At 43.0% G+C, this 25,707-nt stretch overlaps 1 protein-coding gene across 1 annotated transcript in view; it reads right to left on the minus strand.

Moving 5' to 3' along the window:
* LOC127526760 (immunoglobulin superfamily member 22-like) overlaps positions 1-17,932 on the minus strand; it is a 95,388-nt gene extending 77,456 nt beyond the window's left edge. The window contains exons 1-2 of the mRNA XM_051923486.1: positions 17,777-17,932; positions 12,834-12,965 (exon numbers count right to left, since the gene is read on the minus strand). Of these exons, the coding sequence (XP_051779446.1) occupies positions 12,834-12,965; positions 17,777-17,897 (253 nt within the window). The 5' untranslated portion in view covers positions 17,898-17,932. The remainder of the gene's footprint in view (positions 1-12,833; positions 12,966-17,776) is intronic.
* Between the last annotated feature and the right edge of the window lie 7,775 nt (positions 17,933-25,707).

Consider the following 25,707-nt stretch of genomic DNA (forward strand, 5'->3'; position numbering starts at 1 on the left):
CTGCTGGAGCCAATCCCAGCCCACACAGGGCACAAGGCAGGAACTAATCCCGGGCAGGGTGCCAGCCTACCGCGGGACTATTGCAATTTATTTTATCTCTATTCTAGTATTTAAATTCATCAGATGGGACAACTGTGTCAACTTGCAAGTCTTGTAAAGAATGTCCTCTCTGCTGCTACAAGGTGCTACTGCGGTTGAACCTCTTAACTCAGGGATGTGCAAAGTCATTCCTGGAGGGCCGCAGTGGCTGCAGGCTTTTGTTCCAACCCAATTGCTTAATAAGAAGCACTCATTGCTCTAGAAACACTTCTGTTTCATTTTAGTTATCTCCCTCGTTAAGATTTTGAACCCTTATTGCTTATTTAAGTCTTAAACAGCTGCATTCTTGGTTTTTAATGGCTCCTTATTAGCAATAAGATGCAAATGACAAAAGAAACCAGCAGTTATCCATTTTGCTTGTTACCCTTTACGCCTGTGTGTATTTATCATGCACTATTTGGTTTAATTAAATACTTGGAAGGAAAGAGAAGACAAAAAAGTCAAGGACTGAGAATTACCCATCCGTTTTAAACTTCAAAATATTTGGATATCTTTAGAATGGAAAAAAAAATCTAGGATTTGAGAATGACTTGACATAGCAGAGTTAAAGCACTAACAAGCCATGAAATGTAATTATTGGCAAGGATTGTTTTCTAATTAAACAACTGGGTTGGAATAAAAACCCGCGGCCACTGCGGCCCTCCAGGAATGACTTTGCACACCCCTGTCTTAACTGATGCTTGGGCTTGTCTACAAGCTCCTGCTAACGCTGCCTGTGTCGCAACTGCAATGTGAAGGACCATTCTCTGCATTGAAGAGAGTCAAATGCCATCCTGAGAAGCACAATGACGCGAGAACATCTTGTGGCTTTCATGTTGATGTCGGTGGAGAAAAGTATCCTACACTAAAAGTATCCTACACTAAAAAACATCAAAATATTGATGTTGTTCATTCAACGTAAATTTTCTCTTTCAAGCAACTTAAGATTAGTCATTTAGTGTTGTAGCTTGAAATATTTGGTTTCAGATCACAATCAAAGTAAAAAAAAATCTTTGTACCAAAGTTATGGTGGAGGGAATAAACATAAAAATCCTATTTCAGTTGACCTAATATTTTAGGTTGTTCGTGTGCTGTGTGCGAGGGGCTGTTTGTATATTCTTCTGGGCGAACTTTCCAGCGTGCTGGCTTTCCAACTGCCAAAAAAGAAGAACACTTTCCCGAGTGGAGTGGATGTGGCTATACAGGTCTGGTCATTTTCAGCAGCAGACTTTTATAACGGAGGATTTCTGGTGAGTAATCCTGTTTCTCAACTGTTAATTTTAAGTATAAGAACTCATAATTAAACATACTTTCAAGAAAGCTGTAGAAACGCTTAATACTTTTTTGTTGTTTATTTAAGATTTACACTTCAAAATGCTTGTGTATTTGCACTAGATTTTTAAATAAATGTAGAAAGTACAGCATTGGAATGTGTTATGTTCATAATATTTCTAATAGCATAAAAACAGGTTACGACCAATAAACCATTTGTAACAACTTAAAGTATAAAACAAATGAATCACACCCAATCAGTCTAAATGATTTGCCTCAACTTAAAAATTGTGGGCTCAATAAGATAAAAAGAATTATATTGGTTCCGATTGAAAATATTAAGTGTGAATCATTACCTTAATTATTTTAAGTTGAATGGAGGTTATACTTTTAGTATAGCCAAACTTGACACTAGCAGTATTGTTGATGATGTGGCTGCTAAAAGTAACGAACTGCGTAAGTTACTAGCCTACTAGGGTACTGGAAATTGGACATGACATTGACATTTGACATGTACTCTAATAACGTGTAAGACGAGTTACTAAATTTTTATGTTTCATTAAATTTTATTTCAAAGCATGTCATCAAATTTTAAGCTGTGTCTAAACAACAGTGCACAGTATTAAGTTTGACAACCGTTTAGACAGAGTTTAGGCTTATAGCAAGTAGCGAGCTGCACACTCGTCACAAATTTTAAGAAAATTACAATGAATAATGTCATGGACCGAGTGGGTCGACCTCGTTATCTCACTCGTTGAAGGAGACCCAGTCTGCTCCGGACTACTGGTTATGTTTCATATCTCATCAACATTCTTTACACACACACACACAGGTAAGATGCATATTTGGATGAGAAAGAACATTACATTTATAGCGGAGAGAGAGTGTGGAGAGCGCACATTTGCTCCTCACCCTCCATGTGTTCTAAATTTATCGTTGCAATTCCACAATTCACACTCATTCAATACAAATGAAAGTATAGAGTGGTGCGCAAAAGAACGGATTTCAATTTTGACCTTAATTGAAATATTTAGTTGTTTTTAAAAGATTCTAATTCTGATGCTTTAATCGACTTTAATACAGACTGTTCAACAGAAGGATAACAAGAAAAAGAAAAGAATATTTTATTTAAGGTCAAAAATTAAGTTTTTAGATATTGGATTTTTTTAGTCTGATCCCATTTTTTTATAAAATTAAAAAACCGTTTATGGTCTTACATTTATTTGTAAATGAAGTCCATGCGCCTGTCCTTCTCCACGAAAATCTCTGTCACTTTCTTGTAAAAGTCCTCCTTATTTTCTTTTAGTTTTTAAAAATCTTAATCTTCCATTTTGGCAGTCAGTCGGAACAAAAAGTAAAAATAAACGGACCGCTGCAGTGCACTTGACTTTGTGATATTGCTAACTTATTGACGCCTCTGCGTAGAAGAACAGCAGCGACGAGTACCTGTTGGGCTCACATGCGCCCCCTTCTGGGCGACATGGTACTGTCTGCCTCACCCTGTGCCTTTTCACTGAGGTTTTATGTCCGATCAGCAAGACTAAATATGTCACACACTCATTAAAGATATTAGTCAGACTGTGGAAAGTTAGGGTGTATAATAAACGCGTGTGCAAACATTATATTGGCAACATACAGAGAGACAGCAACAGGCACGTGCCAATTGCAGGCATCAAACCCGTGTGTGAGGGGGAGCTCAGTCCGAGGTGAGGGGAGGCTCGTCGCTGCCGCACCTCACGTTTCTCCACTGTATTGTAACAGGAAATGCGTAGATTCAGCGATTTTGACTATGAAAATGTTCAAAATTATTGGAATCATACAGAAAACAAATTTATAGCACAGAACAGTGGACACATATAGATAGATAGATAGATAGATAGATAGATAGATAGATAGATAGATAGATAGATAGATAGATAGATAGATAGATAGATAGATAGATAGATAGATAGATAGATAGATAGATAGATAGATAGATAGATAGATAGATAGATAGATAGATAGATAGATAGATACTTTATTAATCCCAAGAGGAAATTCACATACTCCAGCAGCAGCATACTGATAAAGAACAATATTAAATTAAAGAGTGATAACAATGCCGATAACAATGTAGGTATACAGACAGACAATAACTTTGTATAATTTTAATGTTTACCCGCCCGGGTGGAATTGAAGAGTCGCATAGTGTGCGGGAGGAACGATAGATAGATAGACTGGAAAGGCACTATATAATAGATAGATAGACAGACAGACAGACAGACAGACAGACAGATAGATAGATAGATAGATAGATAGATAGATAGATAGATAGATAGATAGATAGATAGATAGATAGATAGATAGATAGATAGATAGATAGATAGATAGATAGATAGATATGAAAGGCACTATATAACAGATAGATAGATAGATAGATAGATAGATAGATAGATAGATAGATAGATAGATAGATAGATAGATAGATATGAAAGGCACTATATAACAGATAGATAGATAGATAGATAGATAGATAGATAGATAGATAGATAGATAGATAGATAGATAGATAGATATGAAAGGCACTATATAACAGATAGATAGATAGATAGATAGATATGAAAGGCACTATATAACAGATAGATAGATAGAAAGATAGATAGATATGAAAGGCACTATATAATAGATAGATAGATATGAAAGGCACTATATAACAGATAGATAGATAGATAGATAGATAGATAGATAGATAGATAGATAGATAGATATGAAAGGCACTATATAACAGATAGATAGATATGAAAGGCACTATATAACAGATAGATAGATAGAAAGATAGATAGATATGAAAGGCACTATATAATAGATAGATATGAAAGGCACTATAAAATAGATAGATAGATAGATAGATAGATAGATAGATAGATAGATAGATAGATAGATAGATAGATAGATAGATAGATAGATAGATAGATAGATAGATAGATAGATAGATAGATAGATACTTTATTAATCCCCAAGAGGAAATTCACATACTCCAGCAGCAGCATACTGATAAAGAACAATATTATATTAAAGAGTGATAACAATGCCGATAACAATGCAGGTATACAGACAGACAATAACTTTGTATAATTTTAATGTTTACCCGCCCGGGTGGAATTGAAGAGTCGCATAGTGTGCGGGAGGAACGATAGATAGATAGACTGGAAAGGCACTATATAATAGATAGATAGATAGATAGATAGGAAAGGAACTATATAAGATAGATAGATAGATAGATAGATATGAAAGGCACTATATAATAGATAGATAGATATGAAAGGCACTATAAAATAGATAGATAGATAGATAGATAGATAGATAGATAGATAGATAGATAGATAGATAGATAGATAGATATGCACTAAGATAGATAGATAGATAGATAGATACTTTATTAATCCCAATGGGAAATTCACATTATCCAGCAGCAGCATACTGTTACAATAAATAATATTAAATTAAAGATTGATAATAATGCAGGTGAAAAACAGACAATAACTTTGTATAATGTTAAATGTTAACATTTACCCCCCCCCCCCCCGGGTGGATTTGAAGAGTTGCATAGTTTGGGGGAGGAACGATCTCCTCAGTCTATGTTATCATTATTAGTTTTTTTTTACTTTTCATGTTGACTCACCTGCCCCCCTGACCAGCACGTCCCTGCCGCAAAGTCTATTTTATTTGACTGGTGTGGTTGCTCCGTGCTGGGCTAACCATACCATGCCCTGGCCCACTTAGAAGATGTGTGCCTGAACATGGTTCAGTAGCATTTGGGAACAGTGTGACCGCTAAACTTCCCTGAGCACAAAAAACAGACATGACGTCAATGATGCGGCAAGTCAGGTAGAGCAATTCACATTTCATTCAATACCATTTGAGTTACAAACTGGTTTTTATTGTCACCTTACAGATGAACGTGAATTGCATTTGGAAAGAAAAGCTGCAAATTCCTCATTTAACATCATTTGTCTCCATAAAATCTTCTCATACGTCCAGCATGATTAACAGCAAAACACTGGTCTGCACACTCAATAAACCTGTAGGAGGGTCGAGCGTCATCCTGCACTGCATGACTCCAATTAAACACTAAATAAGGAAAATCATTTTGACATGCATGAGTACACCCTCAGAAGCAAGCACTGCAGTTTTCTAATCCTTGTATCACCATATACATCCATCCATTATCCAACCCACTATATCCTAACTACAGGGTCACGGGGTCTACTGGAGCAAATCCCAGCCAACACAGGGTGCAGCCAGGTGTTATGTGGGCGACCCCTTGGCCTGGTCCAGCCACTCGGGACTCCATGAGTAACACAAAGTCAAACCAGTGGTACCCAAGGATTTTCCAGAGAGACACAGTACCAAAGGAGTCCAGTCTTCGTCTCAGGTCACTGGATAGCGTCAATGTCTCACAAACAGGACTCTAAAGACTTGGACCTTCGTCCTTTTGCATAGATATTGGGAGTGCCATACAACCCTTTCCAGTGACCTCATGACCCCCCATGCTCTCCCAATCTGTAAACTGACTTCATAGGAAGAGTCACCAGAGACATGAATGTCACTGCCAAGGTAAGTAAACTTCTCGACGAGGTCGACACTCTCTCCGCAGACAGACACACTGCTGATGGCCGTGCCCAAGAGGTCATTAAAGGCCTGATCTTTGGTTTTTATCCAGGACACTCGCAAGCCCAGACACTCAGACTCCTCGCTCAGTCTCTCGAGCGCCCCAATCAGAGCCTCCATTGACTCCGCGAAGATCACAGTATCGTCAGCAAAGTCAAGATACGTGAATCTTTCTTCACCAACAGCGAAATTTCATTGCAACGAAAGTTATAATACATGGGGAGGATCCCCCCAAACCTTTATATTTTGTCCTTGTCTTTCTACACCTTTTCAAATAATAATTGCGACACTTGTGGCTTAAAGAGGGGGCGTGGTAGTGTGGCTGGAGCGGTTCCCGAGTGTGATGTGGCGCGGGCGTTTCCACACTTAAATGCACAGGTGAGGAATCGTCCGTGTCAGTAATTGATCCTAGGAGCTGCTAATCACCACACCTGTGCCACGTCCCCATATTAAAGGAGAAGCGTGAGTGCGAGAGGGGAGAAAAATATGAAGAAAAACGATGGAAGGAGGCTAAGAAGAGTATGAAGAGCAATCTCGGTGAGGACGATCTGGCTGCCTAGAAGGGAAAAGCAGCACAAACAGGGGCCCTGTGACACTCTAGGGGCTGGTTCACCCCATTGATCAATGGCGTGGAGTGGGGTGAGCATGGCTGATGACCTCCCCAGGGATTGACCTTGGATAGTCTGGCTGCGCTGTGAGGAGGCAGCCAAGATGGGGGCCGGGGAATGAAGGTCATGGCTGCTGAGTCTCCACTGGCTGCGCAAGTGATGGGTGAGCCGGGAAGACGAAGAAGGAGGTGGGCTGGGATCTGAAGAAGCCAGTGACTGCTTTTAATGGATTTATTTATTGTGTTTTTATTCCCCAGTATCCACTTGTTTTTATGGATTACTAGGGGGCTTTACCCCCTGCTCGCTTCGCTCACCAACCCCCGGGCATACACTACATGCTAGCCTCTTTGCAGTTCTGCTGCAGTGCTGTCGCTCACGCATTGCGGTTGTACAATTTAAACAGATTTTTATTTTCATGGGAATTGTTACATGTGCATAATAGAACTATTTTACATTACAGCGAGCAATTAACCATATTAAAAAAGAGTAAAATAATTTTAAAAATGAATAAATAATAAAATTAATAAATTTAAATAAAATAAATAAATAAATAAAATAAATTTAATAAAATAAATAATTTAAAAGTAAATTATATTTCATGTTGCGGTAGGGTTATTCTTTGATAATACGATTTTGTTGTCTTTGGCTTTGAAATTAATACGCAAATACATTTTAAACTTACACTTTTACTGTAAAACGTCAGTAAAAACTATTTTTTGAATTAAATTTTCGTTAGTATCGCATTGATTTTTGATTCTGTATTTGGACTTTCATCGTGACAATGCAACGTATAACTGCCCGTGAGTGAATTTCATTACTTTCTCTCCATTAAATAAAACGACTTTTTTGAATGTTTGGCTCTGAGATTTGTTAAGTGTCGTTGCAAAAGCTATTCTAAAGGGAAACTGTAAACGTTTTAATCTTCTTCTTCTTTTGGCTGCCCCCGTTAGGGGTTGCCACAGCGGATCATCATCTTCCATATCTTTCTATCCTCTGCATCTTGTTCTGTTACACCCTCACCTGCACATCCTCTATCACCACATCCATAAACCTTCTCTTAGGCCTTCCTCTTTTCCTCTTCTCTGGCAGCTCTATCCTTAACATCCTTCTCCCAATATACCCAGCATCTCTCCTCTGTACATGTCCAAACTAACGCAATCTCGCCTCTCTGACTTTTGTCTCCCAACCTGAGCTGACCCTCTAATGTCCTCATTTCTAATCCTGTCCATACTCGTCACACTCAATGCAGATCTTAGCATCTTTAACTCTGTCACCTCCAGCTCTGTCTCCTGCTTTCTGGTCAGTGCCACCGTCTCCAGCCCATATAACATAGCTGGTCTCACTATCAACCTGTAGACCTTCCCTTTCACTTTTGCTGATACCCGTCTGTCACAAATCACTCCTGACACTCTTCTCCACCATTCCACCCTGCCTGCACTCTCTTTTTCACTTCTCTTCCACAATCCTCATTACTCTGTACTGTTGATCCAGAGTATTTAAACTCATCCACCTTCGCCAACTCTACTCCCCTCATCCTCACCATTCCACTGACCTCCCTCTCATTCACACTCATGTATTCTGTCTTGGTGTTCCTACTGACCTTCATTCCTCTCCTCTCTAGACTATAACTCCATCCCTCTCCAGGGTCTCCTCAACCTGCTCCCTATTATCACTACAGATCACAATGTCTTTAGCAAACATCATAGTCCACAGGGACTCCTGTCTAATCTCGTCTGTCAACCTGTCCATCATCATTGCAAATAAGAAAGGGCTCAGAGCCGATCCCTGATGTAATCCCACCTCTGTCACTCCTACCGTAGACCTCACCACTGTCACACTTCCCTCATACATATCCTGTACAACTCTTACGTACTTCTCTGTACAACTTCCTCATACAATACCACAGCTCCTCTCGAGACACCCTATCATGCGCTTTCTCCAGGTCCACAAAGATGCAATGCAACTCCTTCTGGCCTTCTCTAAACTTCTCCATCAACATCCTCAGAGCAAGCATTGCATCTGTGGTGCTCTTTCTTGGCATGAAACCAAACTGCTGCTCACTACCTCATCACCTCACTTCTTAACCTAGCTTCCACTTCTCTTTCCCATAACATCATGCTGTGGCTCATCAATTTTATTTCCCTTTACTTACTGCAGTCCTGCACATCCCCCTTATTCTTAAATATTGGCACCAGTACACTTCTTCTCCACTCCTCAGGCATCCAAGATTCCATTAAACAATCTGGTTAAAAACTCCACTGCCATCTCTCTTAAACACCTCCATGCTTCCATAGGTACAGTATGTCATCTGGACCAACGGCTTTTCCATTTTTCATCCTCTTCATAGCTGTCCTTACTTCCTCCTTGCTAATCCGTTGCACTTCCTGATTCACTATATTCCACATCATCCAACCTCTTCTCTCTCACATTCTGTTCATTCATCAGCTTCTCAAAGTACTCTTTCCATCTGCTCAACACGTTTCCATCTTCATTCTTTATCACCCTAACCTGCTGCACATCTTTCCCAGCTCACCCCCTCTGTGTAGCCCACTGGTCCTTTTCTCCATCCTTAGTATCCAACCTCTCATACAACTCATCATATGCCTTTTCTTTAGCCTTCGCCACCTCTCTCTTCACCTTGCGCCTTATCTCCTTGTACTCTTGTCTACTTTCTGCATCTCTCTGACTATCCCACTTCTTCTTTGCCATCCTCTTCCTCTGTATACTCTCCTGTATTTCCTCATTCCACCACCAGGTTTCCTTTTCCTCCTTCCTCTGTCCAGATGTCATGCCAAGCACCCTTCTTGCTGTCACCCTTACTACTTCTGCTGTAGTTTCCCAGCTGTCTTCACTGCCACCCAGTGCCTGTCTCACCTCCTCCCTAAACTCAACCTTACAGTCTTCCTTTTTCAACTTCTTCATGATATTGTAAGTTGATGTTTTCATCTTCCGCACCATCACCACCAACTGTTTCAGCAGAGTCTATTGATACGCATTTAACCAATTTGCCATGTAACCGATTGACATTTTTGCCATTCATCCATTTGACTTCATCGTTTCGCAGTGCTAAGTTTGCCCATCTACTCATTTTTTTTGTTGATAACCCTTTGCGATGATATTCTTCAATAAGATTATACGCATTCTTTAATTAGGAACTTAAAGTGAGGAAAACGTTAAAATTTATAAGAGCTGAGAGAAAAGGAAGTGTGTCTGTCAAAGGCATTCACACAAATGAGAGGTGAGAGTACTGTGGGCGTGGCTGAATATGATTGAGAGGAGGGCGGGACTTGAAAAAATCTTCCAAAAAGTCTCGTCTCATTGTGGGATTTTTTTATTACAATAGAGAGATTTATTTATGGACATGTTTGAGCACTGCACTGTGGACACTGTTTTTGGTTCTGTTTTGATTTTTTAAATAAAAGCATGTAACACTTTTCACACCATTCCCTTCTCCATGTGTGATTTGACCCCATCAGTCAGCTCATTCGGTCATAACTATCGATGGTGTTGGGTTCGAGAGGCTCCCAAATGTAAAGAGGGAGCCTGGAGTGGACATGCATCGTCACACACCTTCCCAAAGGTCTATCAGCAGGAGGAACTTACAAGGGCCACTTAAACTTAAGGAGGTGGTATCCAATAAACAGTGCTGTTTAGGTCTGCTAACTCACGATTGGAGTCTGTGGGCCAACGCTTCTTCTTTGTAATTGGGTTTTTCACAAAATTTTATAACATGACAAGCCACTGGGGAAAATAAATGTGACAAGTGTAACACAAAATTTAAAGTGCTGAGTGGTTGTCGGCCATTGTTGGTACCCAATAACTTTGATTTTGACAAAGAGGTCCTCTGTCCAAAATGCTTTGAGACACACTGGACTAGACATCATTGTGTAAACACCAGTAACGTAATTAAATTACTCTCCCACTTGGACAGAGGCAGTGGTGCTGTAAGAATTATGTTTCTGGACTTCTCTAGCATCTTCAACACAATCTAACCTCTGCTCCTTAGGGAAAAGCTGACAGAGATGGGAGTAGATTCATACCTAGTGGCATGGATCGTGGACTATCTTACAAACAGACCTCAGTATGTGCGTCTCGGGAACTGCACATCTGACATTGTGGTCAGCAACACAGGAGCGCCGCAGGGGAGTGTACTTTCTCCGGTCCTGTTCAGCCTATATACATCGGACTGCCAATACAACTCGGAGTCCTGCCACGTGCAAAAGTTCGCTGACGACACTGCTATCGTGGGCTGCATCAGGAGTGGGCAGGAGGAGGAGTATAGGGACCTAATCAAGGACTTTGTTAAATGGTGTGACTCAAACCACCTACATCTGAACACCAGCAAAACCAAGGAGCTGGTGGTGGCTTTTAGGAGGCCCAGGCCCCTCATGGACCCCGTGATCATCAGAGGTGACTGTGTGCAGAGGGTGCAGACCTGTAAATACCTGGGAGTGCAGCTGGATGATAAATTGGACTGAACTGCCAATACTGATGCTCTGTGTAAGAAAGGACAGAGCCGACTATACTTCCTTAGAAGGCTGGCGTCCTTCAATATCTGCAATAAGATGCTGTAGATGTTCTATCAGACGGTTGTGGTGAGCGCCCTCTTCTACGCAGTGGTGTGCTGGGGAGGCAGCATAAAGAAGAAGGACGCCTCACGCCTGGACAAACTGGTAAAGAAGGCAAGCTCTATTGTAGGCATGGAGCTGGACAGTTTGACATCTGTGGAAGAGCGATGGGCGCTGAGCAGACTCCTGTCAATCATGGAGAATCCACAGCATCCACTGAACAGGATCATCTCCAGACAGAGGAGCAGCTTCAGCGACAGACTGCTGTCACCGTCCTGCTCCACTGACAGTCTGAGGAGATCGCTCCTCCGCCACACGGTTAACATTATACAAAGTTATTGTCTGTCTGTATACCTGCATTGTTATCACTCTTTAATTTAATATTGTTCTTTATCAGTATGCTGCTGCTGGAGTATGTGAATTTCCCCTTGGGATTAATAAAGTATCTATCTATCTATCTATCTATCTATCTATCTATCTATCTATCTATCTATCTATCTATCTATCTATCTATCTATCTATCTATCTATCTATCTATCTATCTATCTATCTATCTATCTAAATGTGTCCACTGGTCTGTGCTATAAATTTGTTTTCTGTATGATTCCAATAATTTTGAACATTTTCATAGTCAAAATCTATAGTCTATCTATCTAAAATAATGGGGAAAACAAAAATAATTATCAAAAATTTAATTCTCCATAAAAAATGAAAATAATAATAATAATCTTTAGATTTAAGTAGCACCTTTCTCGCTACTCAAGTGCTTTATGTAGTGAGTGGGGACCACCACTAAAGTGTAACATCCACCTGGATGAAGCGACGGCAGCCATTTTTGCACCAGTTCTCTCTCCACACCTGAAGTATTAGGTGGGGTGGGCTGGGGGGTCAGAATGACCAGGCCATGGTGAACACTTTAGCTGGACATCGGGATACCCCCTACTCCTTATGAAGGATGCCCAGGGATCTTTTATGGCCACTTTGAGTCAGGACTTTGGTTATTAGTCCGAAGAATGGCACCATTTTTACAGCACGGTGTCCCTGTCACTGCCCTGGGGCACAGCGATCCACATAAGCGCCCCCTTACTGGTTAAATTAAATCCACAAACGTACGGACCAAGCCGCCCCTTCCTATATGCAGATCGCGCATTGTGCATGGGGCCCGTGATCAGATGATCAATATGTATGTGTGTTTTTGGGTTTAGTGGACCACCACGATTCAGGAGCTTCGATGGACAGCCAATTGGATTACATGTTTTTGTCTTGTGATTCCAAGAAGAAGCCCCAGTTTGGCTAGGGGCGGCACTGCATATGTCATAATAAATACATTTTAGTTATATAGCACCTTTCCTGTTTTCAAAAACAAATGAAATAAATACACAATCCTAACCTCTGACTCTCATTCTGATGTTTTCATTTCTTGTGTTTGCAGACCTTCTCAGTGCTTCTTCTCACAACTGAAGTGGCTTTCGATTTTAAAGAATTCTTTTTTTTTGGAGTCACCCATCCATGACTTGTTAAAGTTGCCCTTAGGGCTGTCAGGTTACTCCATGCTATGCTCTTCATCTGAGTTTATGTGTGGCGCTGTGTTCCTTGTCTATGCAAGTGCCAAAGTCGCTGTGCTGTGGGCACCTTGACCTCTGAAATGCAGACTCACCTTCAGGTACGGTGACGGCCTTGGGCTTCTCGTCAAACATGGGGACGCATTCTCCAGGTGGGATCTCAAATGACTTGGTGACCAGGTGGAAGGACTCCATTGTCATGGATGATTTGCGCTGCTCGGTTTTCTCTGCGGAGATATAAGCGTACACAGCAACATTTTAGGGGGTTTTCATTCAAACTGTTCCATTTAAACCAACTACGGAAAAATTCATATCTTCTCACAGCTGGTTTACAAGCGTTCCTTCTTTTTTTCCATAAATGTTTCAACTTTTTGTAAAAATAAAAAATAGTTATGTATTATGTAACACACCAAATAGAACATACATTTGTATCATGTACCACTCTCAATAGAAGAATGGACGGCAGGCATGGGCTGGCATCGCTCCCAGGATGGCTCCTAGTTCCTTACCTGGCCAGAAGGTGGCGGTAGTGAGTAGACGGGTAGAATGGCAGGGCATTTTAATTCGTCTTTTTCTGTAGCTACGTTTTAGTTTTACTCGTAATAGGCTGTATGGGTATAGAATTATCATATTCTTCAGGGGTCTGCAATCTTTACCAATCCCTGCTATTCTCTGCTGTCTTTTCTGGTTCTTCTGTAACTGCACCACCACCAACTGATCAAAGCACCAACCAGACCCCTGAGATGATGGAATGAAGGCGGGGGGTCTCAGCTATCCACAAGATCAACCTCATCAAATCCAATTATGTGACTTAGGAACATTTATGTTAGGTAGAATGCCCAGGGGGGTCTGGGGGGTCTTTTTGGCCTTGGTACCCCTGCAGATTTTTTTTTCTATATCATTTCTGTCCTCCTTGCCCTCTCTTCCATTTGATATTTATCTGTTTTTAAGATTGTTTAGATATTTTTGTTTTTTTTTCTTCTTTCTTTGTTACTTATTCTTTAATATTATTACCTAATCTGTTTCGCTTCCTGGTATCCTCCCTGCATGGAGTTTGCATGTTCTCCCCGTGTCTGCGTGGGTTTCTTCCCACAGTCCAAAGACATGCAGGTTAGGTGCATTGGCAATCCTAAAATGTCCCTAGTGTGTGCTTGGTGTGTGGGTGTGTGTGCCCTGCGGTGGGCTGGCGCCCTGCCTGGGGTTTGTTTCCTGCCTTGCGCCCTGTGTTGGCTGGGATTGGCTTAAGCAGACCCCCGTGACCTTGTAGTTAGGATATAGCGGGTTGGATAATGGATGGATGGATGGATGGATATTATTTTCAACTTTTTAGTCTTGGGTTTGTTTTAGTATAATTTTGTAATCGATATTTTAACACTTTGTTTAATATTTCTATCTGTTACTAGTGCCATCTACTGGTGAAATCTTGAACTATTCTTTATAAGAAAATTTCATTTCTTAATTAACATGGATTAATTGATCAATTAGTGAAACTGATTATTGATTCATGTATTGTCATCGGCTGTGGTGGGCTGGCGCAATGCCCAGGGTTTTTTTCCTCCCTTGTGCCCTGTATTGGCTGGGATTGACTCCAGCAGACCCCCGTGACCCTGTAGTTAGGATATAACAGGTTGGATAATGGATGGATGGATGGACCTAATCTTATTTGCTTTACCTTTTCTTGCAAATTTCTCTTTGACATTTTGTATATTGTTATATGAATATGTGTTATAGAGATAAATGTTGCTGTTGTTCCCTCCTACCTTAGTCAGGAGGTTGGCAGGAGATGCCAATATGAAAACAGAAGTGGGCATGCTGGTGTCCGAGTGGGCTTGCTATGAAGATTTCTTATTTGGCTGGGAAGTCACTAAGATGGAGGGACAGGGGGAGAACAGCCTGCCAGGATTGTAGGCTGCATGGCAGCCTTCCTGGGCCAGGGTACCTATACACACATTTGTAAAGCATGATGGGAACTGTAGTCCAGAGGGGCAGCCCTGCTGGGATTAGCGATTTCTATTTTGTGGTACTTCTGCCTGACCCTGAAGTGCAACATCCCAGCATCGGAAGTACTGTCAGGTTCTGTAAAAAAAGGGGGCCCAGTCGGGTTAAGAGGAAGAACAAAACCTGTTTGGTGTATGGTGAAGAGCTTCTCAATGTGGCTTATGTTAGTGTGTAGAAAAACACTTTTTAAAGCTTTATATTCAGTAAAACCCAAATTTCTCTTTGTGGAATGGGAATGGCAAAAACAAGTAACATCTAAATGTGTTTAGATTAATATTTTTCATGTCAGATATGAAATACAACGGGGTTTAATCAATAAAAAAACAGTGTCATGACAGATTAAGCCAGCAGATGGCACTGCTGCAAAAGTTAAACTTTTCATAAAATGTGGTGGCATTTGTGAGCTAATGGAGAAAAGCCAGCAGATGGCGCTGCTGTCAAAGGGAAAATGGATACCAATAGTTTGTTTTTTTCCCAGTTCAGATACCAACAATAATATTAACAGAAGTCTATTGTTAGGATCCACTTATGTTAATCATCTTGCTCTCTTTTATAGTTTGTTTAGCCTAATCTGTAATTTTCTATGTGTATATAATATGTATTTTGTAAAAAGGTGTATATTATAACTTTAAGTTTGGCTCTCTGGGCGTGTACTCAGTGAAGTTATAAAACCAGCAGGTGACACTAACTGCCATCATGGGTAAAATGGGCAAAACCAACAGATGGCGCTGTTGTGAAGATTATAGTGGAATAAAATCAGCAGCTGGCACCACTGCCAATACTAACATGGGACAAAATCAACTGATGGTGCTCTTGTCAAAGTATAAAAAAGAGAGATGGCACAGCTGTCAAAGTTAAATGGGACAAAACTATAGGATGAAGATCCTGTCCAGGGTAAAAATTGTATATGACCAGCAGATGACTCTTCTGTCAAAAGTAAAAATTGTATATAACCCACAGATGGTGCGGCTGTAATGGGTAAAAATTGTACATACCCTGCAGATGGCACTATTGTCAAGGTTAAATGGGACAAAACCATATGATGAAGCTTCTGTGAAGGGTAACAATTGCATCTAACCAGTAGATGGTGATACCATCAATGTTAAAAATAGGATATAACCAGCAGGTGGCACTGCTTTTGAGGGTTAAATTGGGCAAAACCACCAGACAGAATTTCTGCCAAGGGTAAAATGGAACAAAACCAACATCTGACACTGTTGTTGTGACTAATTAGTAAAAAACAAGCTGCTCTTAATGGTAAACTGGGATATGACCAGTAGATGGCACTGCCATCAAGTATTAAAAGGACCAAAACCAGCAGATGCCACTGCTGTCAAGGTTAAATGGAACAAAACCATAGGATGAAGGGTACCAATTGTATATGACCAGTAGATGGCGCTACTGTCAAGGGTAAAAATAGGATATAACCTGCAGATGGCACTATTGTCAAGGTTAAATGGGACAAAAACCAGAAGTTGAAGCTGCTGTCAATGTAAAATGGTTTATGACCAGTAGATGGCACTGCTGTCAAGTGTTGAAAGGGACAAAACCAGCAGATGCTATTGCGCTAAGGGTAAAATAGATTGTATGTCAAGGGTAAAACTTGCACATAACTCACAGATGGTGCTGCCATCAAGGGTAAAATAGAATAAAGCTAGCAGTTGGCACTGCTGGCAAGGGTTAAATGGGACACAACCAGCAGATGAGTTTGCTATAAAGGGTAATACTGGACACAACCAGAAGATGGCACTCCTGTTAAGAATAAAATTGGACAAAACCAACAGACAGTACTGCTACTGGCAGTAAAAGGGAACAAAAATAACAGATGATGCTGGTGTCAAGAATAAAATGGGACATAACCAGAGGATGGCACTACTGTCAAGGGTAAAATGGGATCAAACCAACAGACGGCCCTGCTGTCAAGGTTAAATGGAATAAAACCAGAAGATGAAGTTGCTTGTCAATGTAAAAATGGGTTATGACCAGTAGATGGCACTACTGTCAAGTTTTGAAAGGGACAAAACCAGCAGCTGGTATTGTGCCAAGGGTAAAATGGATTGTGTGTCAAGGGTAAAACTTGTACATAACTCACAGATGGTGCTGCTATCAAGAGTAAAATAGAATAATGCCATGAGGTGGCACTGTTGTCACGTGTTAAAGGGGACAAACTAGTAGATGCCAAGGATAAAATAGAATAAAGCCAGCAGATGGCACTGCTGTCAAGGGTTAAATGAAACAAAACTAGCAGATGGCTCAGGTATCAAGGGTCAAATGGGACAAGACCAGCAGATGACACTTCTGTCAAGGGCTGAAATTGTATATGACCCACAGATGGTGCTGCTGCCAAGGGTGAAATGGGATAAAACTAGTAGATGACACTGCTGCCATAGAATAAAGCCAGCAGGTGGCACTACTGTCAAGGGTTAAATGGGACAAAACCAGCAGATGGTGCTGCTGTAAAGGGTAGTACTGGACACAACCAGAAGATGGCACTCCTGTTTAGAATGAAATGGGACAGCACTGCTGCCGGCAGTAAAAGGGAACAAAAATAACAGATGACGCTGGTGTCAAGAATGAAATGGGACATAACCAGAGGATGACGCTACTGTCAAGGGTGAAATGGGACCAAACCAACAGATGGCCCTGCTGTGAAGGGTGACATTCCATTGTAGTTTGCACATCATTGTGAAAGAAGTGAAACGTGGGCTACAGACAACATTGTTGGGCTCATTTAAGACGTGAGCCCCCCATCCGTTTCTAGCTCCAGGCTCCTGATGTCTGACCCTCACTTTGACTGGCGGAGCACAGCTGCTCAGGGAGCTACAGCTGAACCCCAAAACCCAGAAGTGTATTTTCATGATTATTAAAAACTCATTTTGCACGTGTTTCCATTCACTTGGGGGTATCCAGAACGGAGAGCTGCTGTTCTGTATGTGTAACTGACAGAAAATCCAAAAGAAGCACAAAACTGGCCGCACAGAGTAAAGAGTCAAAGTTTAAAGAAAAAGAAAGAAAATGGGGGCAAATCCCAGCTGCTTACCTTCCACCACCTTGCTGGATTGTGAGACTTTCTTCAGTTTGGTGGTGGTGATGGTGGTGGTGGTGGAGGTGGAGGAGGTCATTTGCATTCCCCCTGACGACTGGAGGACTTTGGTGGCCATTGTGAAGCTTTAGGTCTCAAATGTCCAACCGAAAATGACTGTGGATTCTTAAACTGCAAAGAAACAGAAAGAAAGAGTCAGTCAGTCAGTCAGCCAGTCTCAGGCCCAGTTAATCTACGCCAGGGTCTGGCAGCACTGGGCACGAGAGTCCTAGAGAAGGTGCCAGTCCAGCAGAGTGCCATCTAAAGAAATAGAAAGGCTCATGTGGGCAGGGTGCCCCTAAGGACATTGACATGGGGATGGGCTATGAACAATTATGGCGGTCTGTTTCCCATAATGCATTTCTGTATGAACTTGAGTGGTGTGCAGATGACCAGGGATCTTGCCCCACCGGGATGCCTGGAAGAAGGACAGACTGGGAGAAGGGCACCTACAGAAATAGAAAGGCTCATGTGGGCAGGGTGCCCCTAAGGACATTGACATGGGGATGGGCTATGAACAATTATGGCGGTCTGTTTCCCATAATGCATTTCTGTATGAACTGAGTGGGGTGGCAGACGACCAGGGATCTTGCCCCACCGGGATGCCTGGAAGAAGGACGGACTGGGAGAGGGGCACCTACAGAAATAGAAAGGCTAATGTGGGCAGGGTGCCCCTAAGGACATTGACATGGGGATGGACTATGAACAATTATGGCGGTCTGTTTCCCATAATGCATTTCTGTATGAACTTGAGTGGTGTGGCAGACGACCAGGGATTTTGCCCCACCGGGATGCCTGGAAGAAGGACAGACTGGGAGAGGGGCACTATCTTTCCCTGGGCGCAAGAGAGCAGCCCCCTTGGGCGCACAATCGTGGAACACCGGAGCTCATGCCTTTTGGACTCCGTGGCCACTGCCAGGGGGAGCGGAACGACTTAATGAGCCCGTTTGGGCTGTGATGCAACCACACCCGGAAGGGCAGCCTAATTAGGCTAATTACCACCTGAAGCACTTCCGGGTGGGCTATAAGAGGAGCCTGCAGCCCCCACTCAAGGAGCCAGAGTCGGGTGGAAGAGGACGGCGCTTACGAGGAGGAGTGGAGGTGGCCTGAAGTGAAGGACTAAGGACTGAGTATAGCGTGGTGATTTGGGCACCGCGTGTTGTTGTGTGTGTCACAAAATAAAGGGTGCATGTTTTTGAAGACATCTGGAGTCCGTGTCTGTGTATGCCGAGGCTATCTCTTACAGTGGTCAAGAAGGACCTCCCATGTGCCACCATACTGTATGTGTGGACTACACTGTAGGGAAGCGTCAAGGATTTGAAGTTAATACGTTCAGCTAAGGAGCCAATGCAGTGACCTGAAGAGAGGAGTTACATGTACCCTCCTGGGCACCAGCTGTGCCACTGCATTTTGAATCATCTGAAGTGGCTTAGGGACACATGTCAATAGTCCTGCCAGTGGAGATGTGACAAGACTGAAACGTGAAGCAGGAGTTGCACTGCGTACTCTGTTAGACACGTTGTGATCTTGAGATTCTTGTACAGAGCGAATCTCCCAAGAGACCCTAACTACATGGTACCTGAAGGACAGCTGGTCACTGATCACCACCATATCTATCTATCTATCTATCTATCTAAAGGCTGCGTACCGACTTGGTGGGCGTGAGCCACAAGACCATACAAATACAATACAATACAATTTATTTTTGTATAGCTCAAAATCACACAAGGAGTGCCACAATGGGCTTTAATAGGCCGTGCCTTTCGACAGCCCCACCACAGCCTCGACTCTCTAAGAAGACAGGGAAAAACTCCCAAAAAAAAACTTTGTGAAGAAACCTCAGGAAAGGCAATTTGGAGAGAGAGAGAGACCCCCTTTCCAGGTAGGTTGGGAGTGCAGTCAGAAAAAAAGGGGGAAATACAACACAACGAACAGAACAGGACACAAGTAATCCTCAATACAACACGATAATACAATAGGAACGGTCCAAGTACGGAGACAAATACAGCAGTAGATGATATCACAATAAGCCGAGCTGAACAGAAACGGGAGGTTGAATCGATACCAAGATAGGCCCGTCTCTGCCAGGTTGAGCTGGAGATGGTACTCCTTCATCCAGGTTTCAATGTCAGGGAGACCTTCAGGAATTCAAGGTGATAACTGAGGTCCTTTGATGGGAATGACAGGGGCAGCTGCGAATCATCAGCGTAGCTCTGCATCACACACGTGTGGATAGGAGGCGGTCGTTGAGCTTACCTAAGAGTGAAATGCCATGTCAGGGGTTGACGAAGTGCACTAATAATAGTTTGTGGCCAGGGGGCGCAAAGGTAATGGCTGCTGTCACCACACCCGGAAGTGCTGCCGAAAGATTATCACAGGACATCCTGGAAGTACTTTCAGGTGTCCTATAAAAGGAGCCAACTACCACTACTCCGGGAGCTAGAGTCGGGAGGAAGAGGATGAAGCTTGCCAGGAAGAGTGGAGGCGGAAGGAGAGAGAGAGATGGAGACATGCTGTGTGCTTATTTAACTGTGCATACTACAGTGGTGGGGATGATTGAAGAGCGTTTCCCTCTTGGAAATGTGTGCTGCTGCACTTGTGCCCAGTGTCTGTTGTGCTGGGTGTTTGGGGAGTTGAGCGCCCCCTGGCGGTCACACCGTCTGCATAAAAGACAAAGCTGCTGATGGAGTTGCCACTTTGGCGTTGCTTTCTTTAGATTCCTCTGTTTTGGTTTATGAATTTAATAGTTAAATTTCATGGCTTTTGACTTCTTCTTTTGCTTTTATGGCATTGTTATTGATTTACTAGTTTAGGATTGGTTTGCACCCAGTTTCTTTGTTTTGCCTTTTTTCTGTCCTATTTAATTTCAAATTCTTCAAAAATCCTTTCGGTCTTTTGTTTTCTTTTTGACTAGAGGTTTTCCAATATTCCTTATTGTAGACATTTTTTTCAACCTTTTGGTATAGAAAAGCCTTAGCTGGCACTTTTTTGGGCCCATGCAGGCCAGAAGTCTGTCATTTTGGGTTGGGGGGATAGGCTGCCTAGGATGAGGCCTACAAAGAGGGCAGATCTATCATTTAATTGTTGGTTTTGAGGTCTGTGCACCTTTCTGGTGTGTTCGTGTGGCAGCATCATTCAATCCTACTTTATCCTGAGCTCGGTCATGAGGGAGCTGGAGTCTATCACAGAAAGCATTGGGAGCAAGGCAAGAACCATCTATGGACAGGGCGCCAGTCCATTGCAGGGTGAACACACACATACACACACATATCAGGGCCAATTTAGCATTGCTAATCAACTGAACTAGCGTGTCTTTGGACTGTGGGAGGAAAGCAAAGCACATGGAGAAACCCACACGGACATGGAGAGAACATGAAAACTCCACACAGGGAGGTTCCTGGATGTGAACTCTCCTCTCCTTACTGAGAGGTAGCAGCGCTACCACTATGCCACTGTGCCACCAGGCCGCAGTATCACAACAGTTGTATTATTGAATTGAGGCCTGCACCCCTTTTTTTTTTACTGTTTTTGGGTGGTAGGATCACAACAATTCCATTACCAATTTGTAGACTTTCCTTAAAGCCTGTGCAGGCCAGAAGCCTACTATATGAGTTGGGGGCTAGGCTGACTAGGGAGACGCCTGCAAAGAGGTTAAGTCTGGCATTTAATGTTTGAATTGAGGCCTGCACCCCTTTTCTTACTGTTTTTGGGTGGTAGGATCACAACAATTCCATTACTAATTTGTAGACTTTCCTTGAAGCCTGTGCAGGCCGGAAGCCTACCGTATGAGTTGGGGGCTAGGCTGACTAGAGAGAAGCCTGTAAAGATGGGTTCTCTGGCATTTAATATCTGAATTAAGGCCTGCACCCCTTTTCTTACTGTTTTTGGTTGGCATGATCTCAACAGTTCCATTACCAACTTGTAGACTTTTTTTGAAGCCCATGCAGGTCAGAAGCCTACTATATGAGTTGGGGGCTAGGCTGCTTAGGGTGAAGCCTGTAAAGAGGGTACGTCTGGCATTTAATGTTTGAATTGAGGCCTGCACCCCTTTTCTTACTGTTTTTGGGTGGTAGGATCACAACAATTCCATTGCCAATTTGTAGACTTTCCTTGAAGCCTGTGCAGGCCAGAAGCCTACCATATGAGTTGGGGGCTAGGCTGACTAGGGAGAAGTCTGTAAAGATGTCTGGTCTGGCATTTAATGTTTAATGTTGAACTGCCTGCACCCTTGTTTTACTGTTTTTGGATGGTTGGATCACAACAGTTGCATTGCACACTGTATCACAATGCTACCCATGGCGTGGTAGATTTAGTCAGGGTCACGTAGTGAGGAAGTGACTAGGATTGAGCTGGCAGCCTTTTAATTTCAGAAAGCACTGTTCATTATGAACATCGTTGCATGGCACTCTATAATATAACAAATTCAGTATTTCTACTTTGTGAGCCATGGCAGGTGAAGCAATTCATTCCATGTCAGCAGTAAGGATTGAAACAGACACCTTTGGCTCAAATTTTAATATGCTGGCCACTAGGATGGGAGGGCACAGTAAATGGGTACATAACAAAGTCTGCAGAACCAGGGGGCAAGACAGGAACCAACCTTGAATGGGATGACTGTCTGACATACACACACACCCACACTCAGTGCCAAGGGATATTTGAGGATTCCAAGTTAGTCTGACGTGCTCATATCTGGAGAGCTGAGAACGCCGTACAGACATGGGGAGAACATGCAATCGTTAGGCACAGGATTTGAACAGGACAGCGCTAACAGCAGGGCTGCCATGTTGCCTCTCAGTATGTAAGCCTTTACACTAAACCCGTCTCGTATCTTCTTTCCTCGGCGCTGCTATCTCTTTCTGAATCACAATGACAGACGGCTCCCATACAGAGAATACAATACATGGAGTGCATGATCACGACTCGTATCAATTAAGCATGAGGCAAATGCACACATTTTACATAATGTGACCACCATTAGCTTTCTGCTTCAATTCAGACTGTGACAATGTGTGCCGTATGAGAGGCCACCGCTCACACCATCCATAGCAACAGCGCTGGAGCTGCTGGCAGTTTAGCCGAGGCTTTTTTTTTTTTTTAGGAACGGTGTTAAAACAATCATACAAATAGAAAAATCGAGCTACGCATCATCTCAGGCAGTGGTCCAACCCAACTGCTTTAGTCCAGGTAGTGCTCCACCCCAAATTCACAAGTACCGGCAGTGGTCTACCCCAACTCCTCCTGTTCAAGACAGTGGTCTACTCCAACTTCTCCAGACCACGGCAGTGGTTCACCCTAACTTCTCCAGTCCAAGTCAGTGGTCAACCCCAACTCCTTTAGTCCAGGTAGTGCTCCACCCCAAATTCACAAGTACCGGCAGTGTTCCACCCCAACTCCTCCAGTCCAAGGCAGTGGTCCACCTCCACTTCTCTAGTCCAAGGCAGTGGCCCACCCCAACTCCTCCAGTCCAGGTAGTGGTCCACCCCAACTTCTCCAGTCAAGGCTATGGTCCACCCCCACTTCTCCAGTCCAAGGCAGTGGTCTACTCCAACTCCTCCAGTCCAGACTATAGTCCACCCCAACTCCTCTAGCCCAGGCAGTGGTCCAACCCAACTCCTCCAGTCCAGACTATCGTCCACCCCAACTCCTCTAGCCCAGGCAGTAGTCCACCCCAACTCCTCCAGGCCAAGTAGTGGTCCACCCCAACTTCACAAGTATAGGCAGTGGTCCACCCCAACTCCTCCAGTCCAAGGCAGTCGTCCAACCCAACTCCTTTAGTCCAGGTAGTGGTCCACCCACACTTTTCCAGTCCGAGGCAGTGGTTTACTCCAACTCTTCCAGTCCAAACTGTGGTCCACCCCAACTCCTCCAGTCCAGGTAGTGGTCCACCCAGACTTATCCAATCCAGGTAGTGGTCCACTTCTCCAGTCTGAGGCAGTGGTCTACTCCAACTCCTCCAGTCTAAGGCAGTGGTACACCACAACTTCACAAGTATAGGCAGTGGTCCACCCAAACTCCTCCAGTCCAGGTAGTGGTCCACCCTCACTTCTCCAGTCAAGGCAGTGGTCTACTCCAATTCCTCCAGTCCAGACTGTGGTCCACACCAACTCCTAGAGTCCAGGTAGTGGTCCACCTCAACTCCTCCAGTCCAGGTAGTGGTCCACCCCAACTATTCCAGTCCAGGCAGTTGTCCACTCCAGCTTGTCCGTTGTCCATCCCAACTCCCTGAAGGCGTCCTGTATGGGCAGTGGTGCCATCCAACTCATGAATATACTGCAACCCCAAATCAAGAAAAAGCTGCTATGGTATGTAAAATGCAAATAACAAAAGTTTTAATTCTTGATTCTTACAGTAAATGGACTTTGACTTTTACGTATGTCATTTCAGGCAGTCTGAGCCCAAGATATTTCATATTTTGTCTGCTCAGCTTTTCATTTGTTAATTTTCATTCATTTCTTCATTATTTCAGGCCTGTAACACATTACAAAAATATTTGGGATGGGGGTGTGGGGGGGTGCAAATTTGGGCCAGTAATGAGGTCAAATAATGAACTAATGATGTGACTTCAAACAGATGATTGTCATCATGATTTGATATCCACGAAAGGCTGAGTCTTTGAGGATCAAAGGTGGGCAGAGGGGCTCCAGTTTGTCCACAAATGTGTGAGAAGATGATTGAAATGTTTCTAAACAGTGGTCCTCAAAGAAAGATTGGGAGGGATTTGCAGATTTCTTCCGCTATAGTGCATCATGAAACGACTCAAGGAATCTGCACGAATTTCAGTGAGTGATGGGCAAAGGTGCAAGCCTAAACTGACCACCCGTGATCTCAGACCCCTCAGACGGCAGGCACTGTGTCAAGAAGCGTCACTCATCAACAGCTGATAGCACCACATGGCTGAGGCCAGATGACTGTAACAAAAACCTTTGTCAAGCACCACAATTCACAAATCACAAATGCCACTTCAAACTTGACTGTGCAAAAAAAGAAACCACATCTTGATGCGGCGTCAACTTCTCGGGGCTCGGAGGCAACTGGAATAGACCACCACACAGTGGAAACACACGTGGATTGTGCTCAGAGGAGTCACATCTGTCTGGGAAGAAATGGACACTGTGTGCTCCAGAACATCCAGACTGTCAACAGTGACAAGTCCAAAAGTCTGCACGGTCTGTCGTGGTCTGGGGTTATGTCACTTGCCTTCAGTAAAGGCCATTTACAGTATACTTCTGAGATGGCAGCATTAATGCAGAAAAGCACACCGAGATTTTAAAGCCTCATATGAGCCTTCAAGATGACATCTTTTCCAGGGATGCCCATTTATTTTTCAACAAGACAATGCAAAAACTACATTGAGAACATGTGACAAAGGCATGGCCTCCGATGAAGAATGGTTCCGTTACTGGACTGGCCTACCTCAAGTCCAACAGAGAAAGTATGGAGAATTCTGAAACGGAAAATGTGACGATGGTGACAATGACTCCATACTGTTGCACACCTTAAGACATGTTGGCACGACAAATGGGACAAAATGACACCTGAAACGCTTCATCACTTAGTGTCCTCCATGCCAAAACATCTTTGAAGTATTGTGAGAAGGAATGGCGACATCACAAAGTGTTGAATGTGTCACCGTCATTATTTGACCTCATTAATGCCCATAATTTGCATCCTGTCCCAACTGTTGCAGGCCTGAAATGCCAGAGAGGTTGTTTATTAACAAATTAAATGAAGTTGAGCAGACAAAACATGAAATATCTTGGGCTCAGACTGTCTGCAATGACATAAAAGTCAAAGTTCTTTTAAAGAATCACTGCGTTTTTTCATTTTTTTATTTTCATTTTCCATACTGTCCCAACGTTTCCTGATTTGGGGTTGTAGAACGGGAT

The sequence above is a fragment of the Erpetoichthys calabaricus genome, chromosome 2 (genome assembly GCF_900747795.2).
Source record: "Erpetoichthys calabaricus chromosome 2, fErpCal1.3, whole genome shotgun sequence".
In the NCBI taxonomy this organism is placed as follows: Eukaryota; Metazoa; Chordata; class Cladistia; order Polypteriformes; family Polypteridae; genus Erpetoichthys; species Erpetoichthys calabaricus.